The sequence below is a fragment of the Oryzias melastigma genome, linkage group LG7 (assembly GCF_002922805.2).
Source record: "Oryzias melastigma strain HK-1 linkage group LG7, ASM292280v2, whole genome shotgun sequence".
Classification (NCBI taxonomy): domain Eukaryota; kingdom Metazoa; phylum Chordata; class Actinopteri; order Beloniformes; family Adrianichthyidae; genus Oryzias; species Oryzias melastigma.
In genome coordinates this window covers 3536206-3553629 of record NC_050518.1, presented here as the reverse complement: position 1 = coordinate 3553629, position 17424 = coordinate 3536206, and the positions used below count along the sequence as shown (strand labels likewise).

At 36.0% G+C, this 17424-nt stretch overlaps 2 protein-coding genes across 2 annotated transcripts in view; one reads left to right on the top strand and one right to left on the bottom strand.

Moving 5' to 3' along the window:
- The window catches only part of LOC112159621 (serine hydroxymethyltransferase, mitochondrial), a 10836-nt gene extending 1586 nt beyond the window's left edge, over positions 1 to 9250 (top strand). Inside the window, exons 2-12 of the mRNA XM_024293817.2 lie at positions 628 to 828; positions 3370 to 3449; positions 4061 to 4261; positions 5256 to 5337; positions 5455 to 5577; positions 5653 to 5792; positions 5904 to 6066; positions 6421 to 6520; positions 7348 to 7503; positions 7685 to 7792; positions 8554 to 9250. Coding sequence (XP_024149585.1) covers positions 628 to 828; positions 3370 to 3449; positions 4061 to 4261; positions 5256 to 5337; positions 5455 to 5577; positions 5653 to 5792; positions 5904 to 6066; positions 6421 to 6520; positions 7348 to 7503; positions 7685 to 7792; positions 8554 to 8681 — 1482 coding nt within the window. The 3' untranslated portion in view covers positions 8682 to 9250. The remainder of the gene's footprint in view (positions 1 to 627; positions 829 to 3369; positions 3450 to 4060; positions 4262 to 5255; positions 5338 to 5454; positions 5578 to 5652; positions 5793 to 5903; positions 6067 to 6420; positions 6521 to 7347; positions 7504 to 7684; positions 7793 to 8553) is intronic.
- Positions 9251 to 10661: 1411 nt separating this feature from the next.
- On the bottom strand, positions 10662 to 16120 carry ndufa4l2a (NDUFA4 mitochondrial complex associated like 2a). The gene is made up of 4 exons (XM_024293979.2): positions 15661 to 16120; positions 12265 to 12350; positions 11470 to 11530; positions 10662 to 11363 (listed from the first exon to the last, which is right to left on the bottom strand). The coding sequence occupies exons 1-4, from the start codon at positions 15700 to 15702 to the stop codon at positions 11307 to 11309; spliced, it is 246 nt and encodes an 81-aa protein (XP_024149747.1). The 5' UTR covers positions 15703 to 16120; the 3' UTR covers positions 10662 to 11306.
- Positions 16121 to 17424: the final 1304 nt, after the last annotated feature.

Genomic DNA, 17424 nt, shown 5'->3' with positions numbered 1-17424 from the left:
TTTGAATGAAACCCTGTTGTGTGCAGCAGTACTGTTATGCAAGATAATGAACACAAAAGATGAAAGACTTACTTTTACCTGTATTTCCTTTTTCCTCAACAGTAATGTGTCTATTAGGCAGAAGTAGCACACTGTTGCACAACAATCACACAAGTACAAGCCAGCTTCAACTAACCTGACCTCAGACTGCTTATATGTGTTTTTCAAGTCCAAGGTTTCCCATAACTGTTCCTTTGAATAACATGTTTGGGTTTTCTCTGTTTAATGCACTTTTTCACACATCAAAAGGCACATTATTCTAACTCCCTTGTTTTTAAGCCTTTGCTGAAAGCATTATAATTCTGAGTGATAAAAGGATTTTCAAATACTTAAGAAGTTAAAAAAAAAAACACCAAAGGATCGATCTTGGAACAAAACAGAATAACAAAACTCCTGGGAAGCATTTTTAGCTGATTTGAAACACAATGGAGAGTTCTGATTACATTTTATCACCAGCAGCAAAACAATAAAGCAACAGTCCTCCCATATGTCTTCCCACTCCACACTTACAGAGAGGTTTGTTCCCAGCTCATCAATGAACATATCTGAGTCACATTGCTTTTCTGTGTTGATCCGCTGCCCATGCAGCAGCGCCTCCTCACCAGGCTTTCGGGAGTTTTGGGGACAGAGGCGCACTTCAGTGCAAACTCATGCAGGCGAGGCCTCAGCAGCGGCAGCGGTGGGTGGACGGGACAGGAAAGCTTGGCCCAGGATGATCCAGAGATGTGGAGTCTACTGCAGCAAGAAAAGGACAGGCAGTGCCGCGGGCTGGAGCTCATCGCGTCAGAGGTGAGAAGAAATACAGTTAAAAAAGGGAGAGACTAAATCAAATCCTGATGAGATTTGTGAGATACCAAGAATATATGAAGGAAGTGTAGATATGTTTTTGTATAATCTGTGAAGTCTGAGACTTTAAACGTCCACTTTGATGATTTTTGGTGTTCTTATGGCATTTTCATGAGGATATGACATTATTTAAAGAAAATTAATTTCTGAGTAGATCTTTGTTCAAATCACTGTGTTTCAGGGGAAGACTAAGGGTGTATTCAGACTGGACACATTTGGTTAGCTTAAAGTGAACCAGAGTTTGTTTCCGCCGATAATCTGGAATAACTGTTCACTCTGAATACATAGAAACGAGTCCAGTACCAGGAGCCACTCTGTGACAGATCTTTCAAAGATTCCTTAGTCTGAATACACTCCATGCTCGGAGTGTGACAACTGGACCAAAACGGACACCGTAGCCAGGCATTACAGACTGTAAACAAAGTAGGAACCATTAGCTGCTGACAAACGTGGAGCAATGATGCGACAACTCATTGAAATGTGGTCGGATGAATGCATACTTTGAACGTGATACACGTTGCTTCTGACACTGTTTCCTACAGCAGTCCACATGTCATAAACACTTATCAGCATACCCTCTTAGCCATTTCCTCAGTAACCACCTTGCAGCATGTCTTTGCCATGGCAAAATAGCAAAATTATGATGCAAACATCCAAAACTGGTCAGCAAAATACAAAGTTTGAATAAGTGAACTATCCCGACAAGGACTGCAAAGTATTGCCACCTCATGCCTCTCGTTCCTTTGTCCCAACCAAATAATTCCTGGCCAATCAATGACTGAAGTGATGTTTAGTCACATGCTTTTGTTCAGTTGACGGTAGTCTGATTACAGGCCAAATGCAAAGTTCAGGACTCAATCCAGACCAAATCAAGCCGACTCGGTCTGGACCAACAAACTTCTCCAGTCTGTATACACTCCCAAAAACACAGTTTTAAAAAGAGCTTAGTTGTGATGTAGAAAATCCCAATGGCGGACCACAAGCTCCCTTCTCCACTTCATTCTGATGGATGCACTTTTAGACGACTGGATCCATGTACGTCTGTGTTGTTTTCCTCGTCCGAGATGGCATCTGGCTCAAAACTGTACAGCTGGATAGCTCCAACATTGCTCGCCATTTTCGTTTCCCTGCTAATGTTAGATTAGTGGTATGAGAGTGTAAGCTATCAGGAAACTTTCAAACAGAGTTCTTAACTATTGGTGATGGGAAAGAGGGGCGGGGTTGCCCCAGGCCACCCACAATTCAGAGACAAATTTCTAATGCACTACAGCCACTCTGTAGTAACTATGTCCTAGAAAACAACACGTTTAAATTTTTTGTCTAAAAATGGCATAATCATAATAATAAAATAACACTGGAACCACTTTTAAAATAGATAAAAAGATGACTCGTGTGGGTCTTTAAACATTTCAATGCTGTCAGATGTGTGAATGCGGTGTATTTTTGTAATTTAAATCCTACATAACAATTGGAAGATCCAGTCAAGTTCTCAGGTGGATTATCTGTTTCACTTGATTGATCCATATCAAACATAGAGGATAGTAACACTCATTCCTTTACGTTTATGAAATAACAAACATGGCATCTTGCCTGTAAACCAAATGACAGTTATTCACAGAGAATGGGCTGTTTTCTGTCAAATCTCATAATTTTACATTTTGTACTAAAAATGTGGCTGAGCATTTTTCAGAACCATGTTAGTAAATAAAAGTAAGAACATAGGAGAAAACAAAAAACAGCTCAATAGTATTGCTTTTTGGAGTCCAAAAGTTGACTTTGATTCCATGTTTTGCAATTTACTTATTTCGTAAAAGCTAAAGGGAAAGAAGCCAATTCTGTTCTTTCATTCTCCAGACAGTTATGAAGTTTTTACTTTATTAGTCCCAACGACTTCCAACAGACTGTCATTTTTATGCAGATGTGCTGTCAGTCAGTGTCCCTGCAGGCTAATTCCTAGATGAGAGGTCTGTGTTTTTTAGATTTATTATGTTCCAAATGCCCTCAAAAGATCCTGTTATCATTGTCTCTCCTTCTCATTGATCTCTGTGTTTGGAGATAAGATGAAAGAGAAAGAAAGTCACTTTTGAGTGTTGGAATAATGGATGGAAATGTCAGTGTCGTTTTATTTTAAGAAGGGAAATAGTTTAAAACTAGACTGAGAGATCCCTGATAGGTGACAGGTTTAGTGTTACAGTGAGGCAGAGAGGGTGCCAGGAAATGATTGAGAGAAGGAGTTGGCTAAAAAAAAAAGAGCTGAAGTGAGAGTAGAAGGAAATTGGGACAAGAATGAGATTTCATTTGCATACATTTCTTTTCTTTGGCTCCCATGCAGATGGGTGTTAGAAAATCTTTAACAATATCAAATACGTTTGCATTATCTTTTTGCAGCATATCAGCTTAATGTGTTAGCAATGTGATTGCATGAATAAAAGTGATTAAAGTCAATTGCACAAATCTTAATAGTTAACCTGTTTCGTCCACCAGAATTTCTGCAGCCGTGCAGCCCTCGAGGCACAGGGCTCCTGTCTGAACAATAAGTACTCTGAGGGATACCCCGGACAAAGGTAGAACGAAAAAAATATTCACTATTATTTTCCTGTGTGTGCTGCTGGTGAGGGACATTTTGTTCAGAGCTGAAGACAAAACAAACCCACTTCATTATACAATAACATGAAGCCAAATGTAAAATCAATGAGGAAAATACTGCAACCAAATCTAATTCTATAAGTAAAATACACACTGAACTAAACAGCAATCTGTTATAATTTAACACGATCTGAAATGTCATAATTCACCAATACCAAATAAAACACAATGTCTATAATATAATCTTTCATATTACTATACGGTACAACTTAATGTACAAAATTTAATGATACTTAACAATACCAAAATATTGAGGTCAGTTTAAGATGATGAAAAAACCTGTAGCTTGTTGTCCAAGATATTTCATGTATTGAAATTCTGTATAAAATGAAAATACACAGTAGAATGAACTGACACTACAGATGACAAACTATCACTTTCCATTTCATCATACAGCATGATACTCTCCTCTGACATGTTGACAAAGTAATACATTATAATTAGATGCAATTCAGTTTTGTGGGGCATTACATCATACAGTGTAAAATAAGAAAAAAAAAATAATTTCAGTTTGTTTATCTCCTCTCAGGTACTACGGAGGAGCAGAAGTTGTTGACCAGATCGAGCTGCTGTGTCAGCAGCGAGCGCTCAGTGTTTTTGGTCTGGACCCAAACCTCTGGGGTGTCAACGTCCAGCCGTACTCAGGATCTCCTGCTAACTTTGCAGCTTACACCGCTGTGCTGCAGCCCCATGACCGCATCATGGGCCTCGACCTCCCGGATGGAGGGCAGTAAGTAAAGGTTTTATGTTGTTTTTAGAGACAGTAGAAATCTAGTAACACCAGTGTGTATTTAGCAGCTTTTGTAACTTTAAAAAAAAATTACAATATTTTTTCTTACTTTAAAAGTTCTTCCTTAACACAAAATTAATTCAAAATGCAAATTTTTGGTAATTAAATATCATGCTTTATTATTTCTATGGAATTCACTTCGCATTTCTATCTGGGAGATTTACTAGTTCACAATTCTGGAAGGAAGTAATTTACTCTTTGGTATATCAAATCAAACTTTATTAATACAGCACTTTTAGACATCCTAGCACAAAATGCTGCATACCATAAATAAATATAGATTTTCTAAGCTTAATTTTGTGTAATTTGGTTCATAAAATAGGCATTATTATTTCTAAGGAATTCACTTTGAGTTTCTATGATACTGGCTCACAATTCTACAAAGAACAAATTTATTCTTCGGTGCATCAAATTTAGAAAATCAAATCAAATTGAAACAAATCTTTATTTATATGGCACTTTTTAAGAAACACTAAAAATAAATACATGACAATGAATAATTATCTACAAAAAAATATATGATAAAATATAGGGAAATATTAAAACTTGTGAAAATATATAAATATATATCAAGTCAATTCAAATCCAACTTCATTTTTATAGCCCTTTTTATGTGTTGTGTACCAAAACGAACAAATAAAAATAAGTTATTTATTTGAAAAAATATACCTCAATCACACACAGTCCTCCCACTCTTTTAAGTATAGAGGTTATTATTGGGCATCAGACTGAACACGGAGTAAAATATAGTCAAGACATTCAGTGAATGAACAAAAACCCTTTGAGTAAGTAAGCGGATATTTTTTATTGATGGAACTATAGGAACTAACAGCATATATCAAGTGCAAACCACCTATTTGATTCAGGAAGACAAAGTCTGCCTTGACCATTGCTGAGAACAATCCAACCCTTCCAACTGACATCTCTCTTCCAGTCTCACTCACGGCTACATGACAAACAACAAGAGAATATCAGCCACCTCCATTTACTTTGAATCCACACCATACAAGCTGGATGTGAGTAGTTTGTGAGTAGAAACATCCTAAACTTGTAAAAAAAAAAAGAATAATATATACTAAACCTATACAAGGTTATTGTTTTTTTATTGTCTTTGCTTGTCTTGAATGTCTCAGCCACAGACAGGTCTGATTGACTATGAGCAGCTGGAAAAGGTTGCCCGTCTCTTTAGGCCCAAAGTCATCATTGCAGGGACCAGTGCTTATGCACGCCTCATTGACTACACACGGATGAAGAAGGTTCTTCCCATTTATTTTCATTTGTATTTCTCAATGAAAACGTATTTAAAAAACAGTAAAATGACTGTCTTTCAGCTGTGTGAGGAGGTAAATGCGTACCTGCTGGCTGACATGGCTCACATCAGCGGCCTGGTGGCAGCCGGGGCTGTTCCCTCTCCTTTTCAGCATGCCGACTTGGTCACCACGACAACCCATAAGTCCCTTCGTGGAGCAAGGTGACAGCTTGGATGATTTTAGTCTTCACATACAGGATTTGCGATCATCTTTTGGGGTGTAACAGGGGATGATCCACAACAAACTGAAAGTTTCTTTCCTTCACTTTTCAGGGCAGGTATGATTTTTTATCGGAAAGGCGTGCGGTCCGTGGACGCAAAAGGCCGGAAAGTTCTCTACGACCTGCAGGACAGAGTGAACTTTGCTGTGTTCCCATCACTTCAAGGAGGACCGCATAATCACGCCATTGCTGGAGTGGCAGTTGCCCTCAAACAGGTTCTCATATTCTATCTTCAACAATATTTCATTCACATTCATCCAGAATTTAGGCCAGAATGATGGGAATGTTGCAAAATTTGTTGTCTGCATTTGAGCCATCCTCTCCTATTGGTATGATCCGACCGTAGATTTGAACCCACAATCTCCCAGTTTTAGGGCCTACACCACCATGGGCTACCGAGCTGGTTAACAGGCAGCACATTATATTAAAAAATAGTAAAGGAAATTGAAACTGAGGAGCCAGTTTAATATCAGCAGCTCATGTATAAACCATTCAACTCCCTGAGTGAATGTCATCTGAAGTGTTCTATGTGGTATTTCTCTCATGCAGCATAATTTCTGTCTCTGTAGGCTTCTACTCCCATGTTCAAAGAGTACATCGCTCAAGTGCTGCTTAATTCCAAAGCTATGGCGAATGCTTTGCTGAAGAAAGGCTACACCCTGGTGTCAGGTACTAAGTTGATTTAAATTTTAATCTTCAAAAAGATTTTCTTTCTCCGTTTATGACATTGGGTTCTACTGGTGTTTCTTTTCTATCTTTTTGCATTGCTGCTTAACTTTTTCATTCTCTATAAAGACACACTCCAATGAAAGTTGTGTTTAGAGTGTTTTTAACATGTTCCTGTGGCTTTTTTCTCACGATAGAGGACATTTATAAATACATTTAAGTTTAAAATTGCATTTCTGAGTATTTCTTTAATCAAATTGTTGTGAATCGGGAGCAGATGAAAATATGCAGCTTGAAAAAGAGCTTTTTTGTGGAGAGGGACCTGGTTGTTGGCAAACACATTAAACTCAATATTAGCTAGAAGTAGAAATGTTGCAACTGTAGCCAGAAGCTGAATTTGTGTCTATACTACAAGATTCCTAAACATAATCGTAACCCTTATCCTAACCGTAACCCGGTTCCAATGTTTTTTTAGGGATAGAGTGTAAACTTTGTTCAAATTTTGGTCTAGGATCTCCTGCTAATGATTCTCTGTCATAATTAAAAGATCACTGGGACAGATTTTAAATAGATCAACAGATGACTGGAGTGGGTCATGTGCGTTCTGGTCTAAAGACTTTAGAGAGGACCTCTTAAAACAGACTTGACAGTTTGTTAGACACAAGCAGCATTTATTACACATCTTGAAATCAATGATAAACTAATCAGCTCGGTCTGAAAATAAAATTAGTGGAGCAGCAGTTTTTTCATACCTTAAGATGAACTGAACCTGAACGGAAGTTAACCACAAACCAAGCAAACACGCTCTCTTCTCCTTCTAACTCTCTCAGGTGGAACGGACAATCACCTGGTCTTGGTTGACCTTCGACCTCGTGGGATAGATGGTGCTCGAGTTGAAAGAGTCTTGGAGCTGGTCTCCATCACCGCCAACAAGAACACCTGTCCCGGGGACAAGAGCGCTCTCACTCCAGGAGGGCTCAGGCTCGGCATGTTCACAAATATTCTTGATTTGTTTCAGTTACAATTCAGATAAACAAGTGACAGCTTCTTTATAGTTTTATAAGTCTCTTTAGCTTTAAATTTCATCAGGAACGTTACCCGTGAATCATCTATGGAAATGTGAAGTGAAAATACTTTTTGACACTTCACTTTGTCACTTTTGTACAGGAACACCAGCTCTGACCTCACGAGGACTCAAAGAAGCCGACTTTGAAAAGGTTGTAGACTTTATTGATGAAGGAATTCAGATTGCCTTGGATATTAAAAAGAAAACAGGTGAGATCATTGCTCATTTTTGTTTAAATTTGTCGGGCTTTTTCAAATATGTGTTTATTAACCAGTGGTCTGCAACCTGCATCTCCAGAGCCACGTTTAGCTCTCTGGCTACACAAAAATAAAATAATAGTATTTTTTTTCTTCAAATGAAGGATTACTTAATTAGCATTTATATAATTTAGATTAGTCAAGATTATAAATTTATGGCTGAGATGCACCTAAAAGATAATTATGTCAATATTTTTACATCCCTACTGACTTGGAGATGCCTAGCTTGTTCACGCTACGCTTCAGATTTCAAATTCTAAGTAAAACTTTGGTAAAAAATTAAATGAATTCTGATCTTTTATTAGTTTCAAGGACATATTGTCTTATGGTGCACAAAAATGATTAATAGATGGGATGATCCTGTTCGGCACAGGGTGTCTTTTATTTTGAAAAGAAAGGAAAGTCAAAAACAATTTTACATTTTTACAAAATGCTTGTTTTCCTTTGAGTTTATGTTTTTATCCATGCCAAAAATGAAATATAATTCATATTTATCAATTTAAAAAACAATTTAATTAATGCAAAGCATTAACACATTTTCTTAAAGTGTAAAATAAGACTTTGCTGATCCTTCTAGGTTTTTATCAGTAGAAAACAGGCCCAAAATTGATCTTTTACTGTTAAAGGTTGCAGACCCTTGTTATAGACTAATTATTATTCTGATTTTCAATTTAAATAATCAAATTGCTATCTAACTTTCTGTCATAAATCAGGAAATTTGGCCAGCTTCAAATCCTTCTTGTTGGAGGACACCAACACAGTGTCCACCATAGCAGAGCTCCGCCAGCGGGTGGAGCTGTTCGCAAGACCCTTCCCCATGCCAGGATTCAAGGACCATTAAAAATGAATAAACATTAGGATTCTATTCACTAATGACACTGTAGCTGTGCCCTTTGAAGCTGTAATATAGCCAACCCTGCATATTTTGATCATGTTTTTATTTGCTAATGTTTGGATGATTTATGTGCAAAATGTAAAATACACAAGGATGCAAAAATAGAATAATGTGCATTTTAAGACATAAAATTAGAAAAACATTGTAATTTTAATACATTATAATAAGCTTATTTTGATAAATGTTGTGTGGATATGTCTCGATTTATATGTTCACAGAACCTCTTCCAAGAGGACAAATGTATATGAGCTCAAATAAAGATTTATCTTCACAATCTTGTTACTAATTGATGAAAATTAACATCATAGTTTATGCAACAATAATAGGATGTATCTTTACTTTTAGCATAATAGTAACAAGTTACAAATGGATCTACCTATAAACTGATGTTATAAACACAAAACCCTTTTTTTAAATGAATTAACAGATTTTAAAATTGTTTTTATAAGTAATTTGTTTGAAAATTAATAAGTTGAGTGGATTCAAGTATTACAGTAATAAATACATTTTTATGACTACTGTCTCATTTAATTAGTCAATTAGATATGATCCTATCTACAATTTGTGCTCCTTTATAATATTTATAGTTTAAATAAAGAAAGTTGTTGCTTGCTTTTATTTTGAATATTTGCAGCCATGTTACAGAGACGAGGCAGACAGTTTGGAGAAACGAGAGGAGCGCAGGCTTCATAGAGGTCAGGAGCTGGAATTTCCTGCAGTCATTTCCTCATAGTAGCCACTTCAGGGAATTACTTTACTAGAAAAGGAAAATAAAACGGATCCCTTATCGGCATGGCGACGATGCAACAGGAAGTCGGACATTTGCGCTCTTTGTCCTTCATGGAGATTGATGTTTGAATGAAATCACTGAGCAGCTTTTACACTCAAAAGTCTCAACAAAAATGTAAAATAAATATAAAAATAAATTCATCCTCAATGACGAGTTTGTTCTTGATGTACAGGAAATTCTTCATTAAACTTTTTCTTCTCCACTGCTCTTCTTTTTGTACTTTCAAACACATGAAAGATTTTGCATTCTTTATCATTCACTTTGGGATAAAAATCATATTTGATTATTTTATTTATGATCTTCGCTGTTAGACACAAAAGTGTTTAACAAAGGAGCACTGAACAGGCTTGAAATTTCAAGCGCTACTGCTCCCTTTCTCATCTCTGGTTATTCAACACTAATTACAAAAACTGACTGAGCTCTACACAGACTGCTTTGTTTCCTGCTACGCATTTGAGCAAGTTCTCCAATGGATGAGTGGCATCTGTTCCTATATCTCCTCTCAAAATCCCAGGCCAGAGAACTGTCCAGACGATTGTCTGTTTGTATGTCTGCTCTTAGAAAACAATCCCAAACACACAAACTTCACAGGAGGAAAAACAAATAATCTCCTTTAATTTAGCTTCTTTCTCAGCACCAACAAATACTGTGAGCGTGATTTTTAAGAGGCTTTGTGAAAGCCCTTCGCACTCCTTTACCCCGGGTCACATGACATCCTACACTGCAAACTATTTAAGTCTCACAAAGGTTTAAAACCTTGTTTTAGATAAACAAGATATTTTACCAGGTTTTATGTTGTTTGAGCTCATGTTTGTTCAACATCTTTTTCTCTTCTCAAAATCAGCACAGTCGAGATTTTTTTTTTCTCATTAAGACCTAGTAGGATCTAGAAACATTTGATATTTGCTCCTTGACAATAGAAAAAAACTTGATTTAAAACTAAAAAAAACTTTTTGATTAAAGAAATGTTCATAAGACATCTAAATTCATTTTCCAGTACAAACCTGTACTGAGGAAAGATGGATGTGCTCCACTGCAGTCACTGAGTGTGTGGAAAAAGATCTGTATCTCATCCATTTCTGTGCAGGTGGATTAAGACAAGTTTCCTTGCAAAAGTAGAAAAAAATACCCTGAAATTGAGTCAGAAAATCATTTAATAAAAACATCCAGCTTAATTACTGTACCATTTTTTCAGAACTAACAGAAAGTTAGTGGCAGCTGAGCTTACAGTCATGTTTGTCAACCATAAAATAAAGTTAGTTCCCAAAGAGTCTCTCAGTAATGAAGCTCAACAGAACTGAAACCTTTTATTTACGCTGGCATAATTCACTTTCCTTACTTTCCTGAAATGTGGTGACAACTTATAGTTCCGGGAGAAGGAAAGAGCACTTTCTGTTGAACAGTTTCCCACACTGTTATGGCTCTCCAAAACATTTACATAACTAAATATTATTTTTCTTTGGGTTTGTTTGTGCTTTTCTGCTGATTTAAAATTCCTCAACCTATTAATTATCTCAGCCAAGCTTCTGTTTAATATAAATGATGCAGAACCGTTGGTATGAAAAGCAACATATAACCTGTCGTTTGGATTTAAGTCATTTCGGCTTGTTTATCAGCCCCTCTTTAAAACATCACAGCTTCAAAACTACAAAAGTGATCAAAAACATTTTGCTCTGGGGTCACGTTGTGCATGTCTAAAAATGTGAAAAAATAAAATCATCTGACCCTAGGTAAGAACTTTCTTTTAGTTTTATTTTATAAATATGTTTGAATTGTTAGATTTAAAACTCAGGTCCATCCTTCTTCAGATTTTTGTAGTCCGTGGTGATGGCCACAAACTGCAAAACAGAAAAAAAAACATGTTGAAATTCAGTAGAAGCTTGAAAATGGATAGAATAACTTCGACAGCACAAATAGGGCTGGCTACAAGTATGTTTGTTATACCTTGTACTGGTATGTGGGGTCAAGTTTATTCCAAGGCTCAGGGTTGCTAGTCTTGTTCCAGCTAAACATGTAAAAAGATACTCAGAGTTATGGCACATTCTGATCTTTGAAATCTAAAATAAATTAATAGTATTACTCCTGTTCCTGGGATTGCTCCTTATTATAAAAGTATTTAAATAAAAAAGAAAACTGTGAAGTTTTTAGGATATTTAGGGAGGAATTTTAGTGCTCCATAGGTGGAGAGTAAATCTGCAGAATCTATGCATGGGGGGGGGTTAGTGTGAAAGGCCAATTGGGAAGAAACTCTCAGAAAATAAAGTTTTTTTTTATTACATTTAAATTTATTTAAGTTTTTGGTTGCGAGTATTTTTATTTTAATCATCATTCAAGGATTTTTTTTCATGTGAGGTCCAGTTATTAATCCTCTGACATTAGTTTATTTAGACATTTTTCAGGTAAAACGGTGTGTACTTTCAAATAAAAAATAAAAGTTGAATAATTGATTTATCACATTATATATTGTGTTCTCTTTTCTCTTTTTGGAATAAATTAACCTGTCTTGAATGCTTGTGTCTTCTCTTTGGTTTTCTATGTTCCTTGTGTGACTTTTTAATGTACATTTCCTTGTCTGACCGAGGTCTTTTTAAGGCGCTATATAAATTAATGAAACTTAAACTCACCTCCACATGTTCTACCTACTGATCAAAAAAATGTTTTTTTAATGTCTAAGACCTGGACCTGTGTATTTTTGCTGAAAAATCATGAAAGATAACATTAAAAGCTGCAGATCCTTACGTGACATGGGGTCCTCTGGCCAGCCGCATCAGATATAAAGAAGCTCCGCCCATTCCCAAGCAGATAAAGAAGAACTGGGGGATGAGCTGGAGAGAGACGGGAATGTCCAAAGCATTAAGTCGTGTTTTGACTCAACATTATTTACTATTATAGGCAAAGTGTGACTAAATGCTTGCTGTGTACAGTCATGTATTGACAGATTAAACTATTGATAGAGTGGCAACCTGGATGTCTCTTTTTTTTAACCACAAGATAAAGTTTGATCCATGAAACAATAAATTCCTTCTTGTATTTATTTAAAAAAAACAGTAATTTTTTAGCTGTTGTTTCTGATACTTCAGTGAAAGGAAACGTAAAATAGATTTATATTTTATATTATATTTATATTTTTTGCTTTCTGAATATCACAGAAGGCCATAAAATTTTTTAATCAAATTAACTTTGCAAAATCCTTATATAATTATATTTTTAAAATATAATTAAAATCAAGTTTAAACAATTTTTTGGCAAATAATTGACCATAAGTCTACCAATTAAGTCTTCAACCTGAACTTCAAGTACTTTTGAAATACATTTAAAATAAGTAATTGGGGAAATTTTTTTAATCTTGTAAATAATTTACTACTTCCTGCCATCATTGACAGATTTCTAGTTTTGCTCCTACTTTTTTGACATTTGTTTCTGCCATTTAAACTTTACTGCCACAACTAACAATCTGATATTACAGAAACAACATTTTAATTTCAAAACTGTAATTTTTCTATATTATTTTTCTATTAAATATTCCCTCTTTGCATGTAGATGATTGACTACTATGGAAAGAAAAGGCTAATTTTCTGCTTTATAGAAATGGTTTAAGTCTAGAATTAAAAAACCCTTTTAGTGAAGAAAAAAGTGAAGTTAATATGAAAAATATAAATATATATTCAAACTATTTGTAGTATTTCATCATGTCATACCACTTCATCCAATATTTTTGTTTGACGCTTTCCCCTTCATGTTTTTTAGAAGAAGAAATCTTAATTTGACCCTGTGTGTCAACCATATAAAGATGCTGCACCATCTCAGCAGCAGAGGCAATTAGTTGCTTCCTTGTGCCTCCTCACCTCTCATCATTCCACTGAACCTGCTGACACTCAAGCATTACGGAAGAGTGCAATGAGCAGTCATTGAATGCAACCATTTCATGGTACTCCAGCATCTCTTTCTTATGCAACTTCCCATTTTTCATTGCAGTGGATTTCAGAGAAACACTGTATTTTTGGCCTCATTACACAGCTCACAAATGGGGGGACTGCACTTCAGTTTTACAAGAAGGATGCGCATGACAAATAGGAATCAACATCTTGAATGAACAAGAGTTTCAATAAGTGAGTTTAAATAACCTATGGCTATAGGACGGAGATGGTCTCTTTTTAAACCACCACTCCAATAAAAAGCATGTTTTGATGTTTTTAACATGTTTATTTTCTGATGATGGAGGACATATATTAAGAAAATTAAGCTCAAAACAATTTCTGAGTGTTTCTTTATTCAAATAACTGTGAATATGGAGCAAATGACAAAATGCAGCCTGTGGCAGTGACGTAGGGCGAGCAACAACCTCCCTGCTCCATTCCAATGCATCCACTTGCAGACAAATAGTTCCATGTAGGTCCTCGTTTTCCTCGTTTTCCTCGCTGCTATCTGGCTCAAAACTGTACGTCTGGATAGCCTCAGTATAGCTCGCTATTTTTGTTGCTCCAGTAATGTTAGGTTGGGTGTATGGTGGGCTGTAAGCTAGCGGAAGAGCACGTAAACTAAGGGATGACGGGAAATGAGGGCAGGCTTACTCCTCACCACAACTCAGAGGCGAATTTCTGATAAATTATCGTTGCCTTTCTATAAGTATATCTTTAAAAACAACACTTTTTCTTAGCTTAAAAACAGAAAATAAAAGAGCACTGGGAGCACTTTAAAAATAGATTGAAAGATGGTTAGTATATGGAAATTAAAATAATAAACTTAAATTGAACCTTAAGTTTTCTAAATATTTTATCAACTATTATCTAGTTTTGTTGATCATCTGTTGATCATAATCATGTAATTGTACCGTTAGTACCCTCTGGGATATCTACAGACAAAAGCCTTTACAGTCTGAATATCCAAAACATTTTTCGCTGCATGTAGCAGTAATGATTCAACCCAAACTCATAGTGGGAGCTCTGACTGTGTTTGCTGAGGATCCAAAAATAAAAGTTTTAAAAACTTCTGCAAACTTAACTTTTTACTGATTTTTTGATCACTCTTCCATCACTAAAATGTGATTTTGGTTTGGGATTTTCTTGTGTGAAGTCCAATTTTTCATTCATCTTCCTGGTTGAGGCCTCCTAACCTGTATCTTCTGTTCTGTGACAATCAAACACTCCTTTGACACACTTTGTTATTGATATGTAGACAAATGTACATAAGCAGAAAAATGTCTATAGGTTATTAATTGCAAAGAATTTTAGTTTTCTAGCAGTTTGAGTCTTTAGCTCCAAATCTGCACCGCTTGGCTCTGTCTCCCTGACCTGGAGTCCATTCAGCTGTCTAACTTTCTGACAGTCTGCCTGATGGAAACTTGCAGGCTCCTATAGCCTGTCTCTGTCTCTCCATCTGTCTGTGTGCCGGGACTTGATCAAGGGGGTTTGTGGAGTCTCATGGGGATTTGCTCCCTGCAGCGTCTCTCTCTTACTGTCTTTTTCTCAGCTTGTCTGTCAGTCAGGATGATAGGCCATAATAAGGAGTTCTGGCTGAGTCACATAGAGTCTGGCAGAGTCTCACCGTCTCTCTTCAATGATAAGAAGTTAAAACCCCGTCACCCTCCTCTGTGACAGCAAAGCTGGTTAAATATTCAGAAATAACTCCTATCCCGGTGGGGAAAAACGCACGCTTACAAAAATATATAGATTTTTTATATATAATAACTCCTTTTCCAACTATTTTATGGGATTTGAAGTTTATCAGAAGTCACAGATGTGTTATTTAAGCTGAAGATGTTCTTTCTGGAGCAACTTAAGTGACTAAATTAGAGCTTAAATGAGATTAGATGACACTAAATTAGACATCTGGTCATGTTTCCCGCTCAAACTGACTGACTTGACTGAATCTTAAAGACACTGGAGGAAACCATTAACATTTTACAATTCTCTAAAGGTAAAAAAGTTGTTTTAATGATCAAATAAATCATGGAAACAGATATATTTTGAACTGTTGTGGAGCACTATCATTTTAACATTTAACAGGAAGAAAATAAAACACTATGTGTTAAGCTAATCACTTTAAATTCCTTACTTTGTGAAATGTATAAGGCAAAATCATTACTAAAATATACAAGTTTATGAATGAAAATGAAAAAACATGAGGTTTACTTACACCAGGGTGCTTCTTAGCGTGCTCCACTGCTGTCCGAAACATTATTGCCCCAATTTACAGAAAAAAAGAAAAAAAATCAAATGGATGAAGTGAAAATACTGAGTCAGAGATGCAGGCCTTCAACAGCCACCTCGTTTGCACAGTCATGCATGGACAGGCGTCAGACCTGTTGCTCTTTGAATGTAGAACAAGGAGGAGAAAGGGAGCAGGAGGAGGATCAGGAGAGGAAGGGGGAGGAGGGGAAAAGAGGCCATTTACAGGACAACTAATTACAACTCGTGCTTCTCCCTTGTTGGGTGATTATGTCGCACTTCACTCTGTTTCACTGTTAAAACTTCAAGATTTTGTCCCATTTCAATATTCGGAGCTCACATGTTGCAGTATTTGATCAAAAGAAGGTTCCCACAGAGAGCTGTGGGACTTCTCTCCACTATTTCCTTCACTGTGTCTGTGGTCTTTAGGGAGTTTAGAGGAAATGAAAACAAGCGCAGTGACTTTTCAAAGGCTTCTGGGAACATTAGTCGCTCAGAAAGAAGCACCACCAATTACAATTATTGGTGTTAGGATTTGAAGAGATATATTTTCATAAACATAGAACCTCCATTTAATATTTTTCTGCTATAAGTATCAGGATTTTTATTTTTCATTTGCATGTAAAAATATGAAACTGAACAGTATTCAGGCGTTTGAGGTCAGATGACCATAAATACTGATTCCAAAATAATACATTTTAGCAGCTTCTTCCTCCTTGGGATCACACGGAGCTGGAGTGTGTCCCTGCCGCCGCTGGACAGCCCCCTCAGTTCATCACAAGGCCACAGAGAAACACAGGAGAGTCCATTTAATTGGACGCAAAAACAAATACAATCCGATTTAGCACATGAAAGCGCCTCTTTCAACCTCACAGATGTTTGAGTCCAGCCCTTCACAAGCCTGCCGACACAGATGTCTGGTTTGAGCAAAAGCAGCACCGTCGCTCATGTGATGATCACTCTATAAAATACTTTTTAGACCTCCTTTAATGAATACAAATAAATTCATGTTGACAGAAATTACCAAAAAAGGAAGAAACATTTTATATATAAGTAATTGTTGTTCCGCCTAATAAACTTATACAAAATTAATCAAAAATTGAAATGTTTGATTTAAATTAGATTAATTTTAGCTATTTTTTATTTATTGATAGTTGTATGTAATTTTAGGACATTTTTTTCATTAACAGAAATGTGCCAACTTGTCTTTCCATGCACGTGGGAACATTTCTAAATGACAGTGAAGGATATTCACGCTTTCAAATATCAAAGCTCATAAAATATCAATGAAAACTGTTTCTTGAAGGAAGTTTTGCAAGATAGAAAATATTAAGTCAGTGAAATGAAACTCATAAAGGCAAAACTTTTTCTTGCGTGTGAGTTCAGGCATCATTCAAAATGCTAAATCCTTGCCAGATAAAATAGCTGTTTTAAACTTCTATCAGGAGCTTAATACAAGATTTTACATAATGTAAATGTTTTGTTTGTCTAAAAACAATGGATAGGATGTATTTTTTCACCAAACTAACCTCAAATGTAGGGAAATATTCTCCTAAATTATTAAGAAAACACAATATGAGATAAGATTGGAATATAACTCAGGATAGGGAGCAGACAAAAAAGTTTTAATGGACTTAGTTTTTCAAATGGAAGGCATTTCATCTCTTATCTAAAAGGCTTAGAGGCAAATTGTCATCAATTTAATTATGAAAACTTTTTCTGCTACAAAACC

Excerpts from the sequence above, each read along its gene's own strand:
- ndufa4l2a (XM_024293979.2), bottom strand. The coding sequence starts at position 15,702 with ATGTTTCGGACAGCAGTGGAGCACGCTAAGAAGCACCCTGGT. Across the intron at positions 12,351-15,660 it reads ACGCTAAGAAGCACCCTGGT|CTCATCCCCCAGTTCTTCTT; the intron begins GTAAGTAAACCT and ends GTCTCTCTCCAG. Across the intron at positions 11,364-11,469 it reads ACCCCACATACCAGTACAAG|TTTGTGGCCATCACCACGGA; the intron begins GTATAACAAACA and ends TCTGTTTTGCAG.